Source organism: Morone saxatilis, unplaced genomic scaffold, assembly GCF_004916995.1.
Source record: "Morone saxatilis isolate NCDOM2014 unplaced genomic scaffold, NCSU_SB_2.0 Contig24, whole genome shotgun sequence".
Lineage (NCBI taxonomy): Eukaryota > Metazoa > Chordata > Actinopteri > Moronidae > Morone > Morone saxatilis.
Window position 1 is genome coordinate 18,397,753 of NW_023339807.1, and position 5,047 is coordinate 18,402,799.

At 39.8% G+C, this 5,047-nt stretch overlaps 1 protein-coding gene across 1 annotated transcript; it reads left to right on the forward strand.

Moving 5' to 3' along the window:
• Positions 1 to 1,003: 1,003 nt before the first annotated feature.
• On the forward strand, positions 1,004 to 2,530 carry LOC118336151 (apolipoprotein A-I-like). Its single transcript, XM_035672740.1, has 4 exons — positions 1,004 to 1,037; positions 1,146 to 1,196; positions 1,354 to 1,504; positions 1,597 to 2,530. The coding sequence occupies exons 2-4, from the start codon at positions 1,157 to 1,159 to the stop codon at positions 2,171 to 2,173; spliced, it is 768 nt and encodes a 255-aa protein (XP_035528633.1). The 5' UTR covers positions 1,004 to 1,037; positions 1,146 to 1,156; the 3' UTR covers positions 2,174 to 2,530.
• The last annotated feature ends 2,517 nt before the right edge of the window (positions 2,531 to 5,047 follow it).

The window sequence follows — 5,047 nt, forward strand, 5'->3', positions numbered from 1 at the left end:
TTGCTTCCAGTAAAAACCTCCAAGGCGCTCAGCTGCTGTTTTTAACCTTTATTGGATTATTCATGGTGATACCCACTGGTAATGTTTTTAGGTGTTTTATGTCCGCATAAAAATCAAATAGTGGTCTGCAAAAAAAACTGCAATAGCAGGTTAATTTGTATTTGTAAAACCTTCAAACCCGTACAAATCACTGAAAGGAAGTTTATAATACATTTACCAACCTACTTAATAATAATAAGTAACAAGTTGTCCTTCAGACTCTCAGGGTGAAAGGATCTAAATATTTTCAATAAATTATTCTAGTTTCAAGCCTTAGATATTTCCTTGTCTAAAAGAAAAATGGGAAAGAAAAATATATTAAACTGCCGTTCTTTTGGTTTCAGAGAATTGGACTATGGTATGTGTGATGTGAAATAGCAGCTACTTTGTCCTTTCGAAGCTGACGGTGTGAGTCTGCTAACCCTTGGCCAGACTAACCCTTAGGGATTGTTGAACATTGGCATGACACAGAAACCATGAGTTACTGTGACGTTGGCTGGAAAATGCCAAGTTAATAGAGACAATAAAACACTGACTGTATATCTAATCAAAGCCGGACATCAAAGAAACTAAGGAGAGAGGTTTTGTCTGCCTTGGCAGAAAGTTATCTGTAGCTAAGAACAGACAGACAGGGTTCATTTAAGGATAAACTTATGGATTTTGTCACACTCAACACACAACATTGATGAATCGCAGACACATTTAGGCCATAAATTAATGTAGAAATAATCATGTTTTGAAATAATAATGTATATCTGGCAGATGATCACTGCATTAAAAGGGTTATGTACTCAACCTGTATGTGAATTGATGCAACAGTATCGACTTGGCTACGCAAGTTGTCCATGAGGACAGCAGGGTGAGGCAAGGTGACAGCAAGGCACTACAACTTGGACTTTGGGATTATTACTGTCTCGCTTGCTATATAAGCTGCAGCACCTCACCAACTCAACACAAGCGCTGCCAAGTGGACTTGCAAATACACTCAACAAACTCAGGTAAGATGATGAAGAACTGGCTTGGCCTTGTAGTTGAGCTTTTCATTTCAGAAATACTCCTTAGTGAAGGTGCTGTTCTAACCAGCTTTGTATCTTTTTCTTCATAAGGTCGAAGAACCATGAAGGTCCTTGTTGTGCTCGTCCTTGCCGTTTTCAGTGGTGAGTATGATGGCAAAATATCATTTTTGTTTTTTGGAGCCTTTCTACTTATATACTCAAGATAAACAAGCCTTGCCTCTAAGGGGTACATATGTCTTAGATCAAGATGATTAAATGTCAAACTGTTGTTTAAACTTTACTTGTGTCCATCCAACAGGCTGTCAAGCCAACCTCTTCTATGCTGATGCACCCAAGCCTCAGCTGGAAGTGATGACTGATGCATTCTGGGACTATGTTGGCAAAGCCACCCAGACAGCTGATGACACCCTCCAGATGATCAGGAAATCTCAGTTTGGACAGGATTTGAGGTAGGTCAGACAATACCATTGTGACCAACATTAAATTTCTCCTATTTAAAATATGAACAAAACTTTATGTCATTGTTTACTCTCTTGTCTAGTGCCCGTCTGACAGAGAGTGCCGACGTAGCCAGCACATATGCAGTTTCCCTGCAGGAGCAGCTTCCCCCTGCAGCCCAGGACCTGATCACCAAAGTCACCACAGAGGCTGATGTGCTGAGAGAGCGTGTGATCCAGGAGCTGAACACTGTCAAGGACAAGCTGGAGCCCTACACTGAGGACATGAAGGCCCAGATTCAGCAGAGAGTGGAGCAGCTTAAACAGGAGCTAGCCCCCTTCGCAGAATCCGTGGACTCTGACGCCCTGAGGACCACCTTGATGCAGAAAAGTGAGGAGCTGAAGACCAGCCTGGAGCAGAGTATGAAGGACCTGCAGGCTCAGCTGGGACCCTACACTGATGACCTGAAGCAGAAGGTGGACCAGCACCTGGTGGACTTCAAGGAGAGTCTTGTGCCCGTGACCGAGAGAGTCCAGAGTGAGCTGACTCAGAGAGCCCAGCAGGTGAAAGAAATTGCTGCCCCCTACGTTGATGATCTGAGGGAAAGGCTGGACCCCTATGCCCAGAACCTCCAGGCTCGTCTCACCTCCCTCTATGAGTCCTTCACCAAAGCCAACTAAGTCAACCTCCACCACAAGTTAAACAGAAAGAAACTCCCTCCAAAGAAACTAATTATCTGATCCCACCCAGGAACACGTCCATACTGTTAACAGTACAACCAGTTTTGAAAGTTCAAAATGTCTTTAGATATATTTAAAGTATTAAAACAATAGATAAATAATACATATTGAGTGTTCGTCTGTGACCACACACTGTGTTCTCTTCCTATGTTATGGAAATAATGTAAAAGCAAAACATAACCTTGTGAGTCTGCTGCTAATGATGTCATTTATACAGTCCTGGTAAAATTTTAAATGAATGTTGGCAAGGTTTAAAGATTTTTCTGGCAAACGAAGGCAAGTAAAAAATAAATAAATACAAAAAATGAAAACTAATTGTGGTGTTTGAAACTAGTGTGTCTCCAACATGATTACTCACACCTACATTATGAAATGGTTTGATCAGCTAAATCAACTTCAAAATAAGTATATTTTGTTAATTATGCTAATATATACACATTCTGACAATCATTTTCTTTCGAACTGCTTCACAAATGTCCAATACATAAAAAAAAACATAAACACTTGACTTGAATCTCTGAAAAGAATTAGCGCCATCTGGTGAACATATAGAGTATATATTCATGTGCAACACAGTGGCCAGCCATTTCTGATATATGGATTTATATTTTGACAATTATAAGAAACTATTTTTATTATCTCCACACAAAAAATCAGTGGGGAATAGAGCCTTTCTTGTTTGTTCCGTATCTGATTGCAAAATTTCGTCCCCCAGCCACGCACATGTACGATTCAGTTGTGGGTCTTGGATGGGGCATGTTCAGGTTTGTCTCTGCAAGTCTGGAAGTTCATAAACACATCCTGCTTCCACCTTGTTTTTTTAGTTTTCCTTTTGTGCCTCCATCCCTTCTGCCAGATTGCTCCCACGCTGCCTTACCCAGTGGCAAACAACATTCCTCTGTTCTGCCCCCAGCTGTTACAGACTATGCTCACCATTAACCCTCCAAGCACACACACAGCTCTGATTTCTTTTTATGTCCGATTATGTGAATGTTTTTAGGTATATTCTGAATGTGCATGTTTCAAAGTTAAAAGTCATAATAGCTTTATGTATTACTATAAATGCTTACTGGGCTACACTTTTTCTCCTTTCCTTTAATTTTCTTGTTCTACACTATTACAATTATTTAGTTTTCTTCATCATATATTATTCTGATAAATTAGTATATCTAGGGAGGTGTAGAAGAAAAATGTATTTATTCAAACAAAGACTTCCACAGAGTTACATGTTTCTGTAATTGTTAAAGCAGACTGGCCAGATCGTTGCAGTCTTGACTTGAAATTTTTTTTACATGCTTTTGATAAGTTACATAACTGAGGCAGTCATAATCATCCTTACTCTGTATCCCTGCATGAATCAGTCACATTTCATCTCATATGTATTAAAATAAACATATTACCAAAATACCTCCACATTTTAGGGAAATGTGCTTATTGGCTTGGCCCTTTTCTTTTTAAGAGACAGTTGGGCCTATATCTGTTTCAGTCTTTGTGCTAAGCTAAGCTACTCCTGGCTATAGCTTCATGAACCAAGCCGCAACCTCCTGACCTGAAAAATTAAGCCAATGCTTTATGATAAATAGCTCAAACATCTTTGGCCAGTCAGTGTCAGTAACTACAAAACACATTAAGAGTTTCACTGACAACATAAGACGTTCAGGGAATTTCCTGCAATGAGTGTAAAACACTCACTATTGTATATTTTATGCCTTAAAGATGTAATTAGTTGGATTAAAGCATTGCAATATTTGCATTTCTTAAACTAAAGTCCTCAACAAGTATGTACTTCACACCAGCATGGCCAAAGGAGGCCGTCAATCTCAGTAGCTTTTCTTGGCAAGCGCAACGACATTCAGTATAATTATACAATAACTCGTTGACATGAGAGGATGAGAGCTTTTGCTGTAACATAGGCGTAACATCAATGAAAATTGCATTTTACTGTACTTGATGATTCTTGATGAGGAGTTGGTCTTTGTTGAATTCAGTTGTGATCTGCATTTTAAGTTTCCAATATAGTTTGTTTACTAGTTCTATGTCTATGAGGACGCTGAGTTGAACTATTAAAACTTAACAAATGTCTTAGCCAAATGGCAACCTCTGTGGCCTGCAAATGTAGCCAACACTGAAGTGCCAAAAACTGTAGTTTCTCGAATGGCCACTTGAGACTGGCGACAACCACCATTAGAAAATGCCCAGCTTCACAGTAGAAATAAACAATGTTTACAACCTGGTTAAAAAAACGGTTTTGGTCTCTATAGCCAATTCCAGAATCAGAATCAGATTCAGAAATACTTTATTGATTTTTATTGACAACTGTACAGTGTGAATTTTCCCCCATTTAAGTTGTTATGGCTTAAATTTATTCATAATTAAGGGTATGACCTTGTTGAGTGACAGGTGGGTGCCGTCACAGGCGGACAGTTTCAGCAACCAGGCTTCATTCAGCCCACCTCAACTCCACGCACACTATGGGCGACAATTCACACCAAATGAATACAGTTGCCAAACAATCAGGTTGTTGCACACAAAACTCATTATTAGACACTAGGCTTTTGCCCTTTAGCTTAAACATATAACTACATCATGATCCACTCACTCTGAGCATCATACAGCAAATGACAGCAGCCAGGAATCTGACTCAAGGTTACTTTAGTTGATAGATATGCATTAGCTGCTGCATGTTTCAAACCGTCACAACAGTGCCATTTCCGCAGCCACTCTCAGACATTTGGCTCTTTCGGCACACATCCTCATCAGCTGATACCACTCTGACTCAGAGCCAGATGATGGGGGGGATGTGTTGCAGAAAAA

Excerpts from the sequence above, each read along its gene's own strand:
- LOC118336151 (XM_035672740.1), top strand. The coding sequence starts at position 1,157 with ATGAAGGTCCTTGTTGTGCTCGTCCTTGCCGTTTTCAGTG. Across the intron at positions 1,197-1,353 it reads CGTCCTTGCCGTTTTCAGTG|GCTGTCAAGCCAACCTCTTC; the intron begins GTGAGTATGATG and ends TCCATCCAACAG. Across the intron at positions 1,505-1,596 it reads CAGTTTGGACAGGATTTGAG|TGCCCGTCTGACAGAGAGTG; the intron begins GTAGGTCAGACA and ends TCTCTTGTCTAG.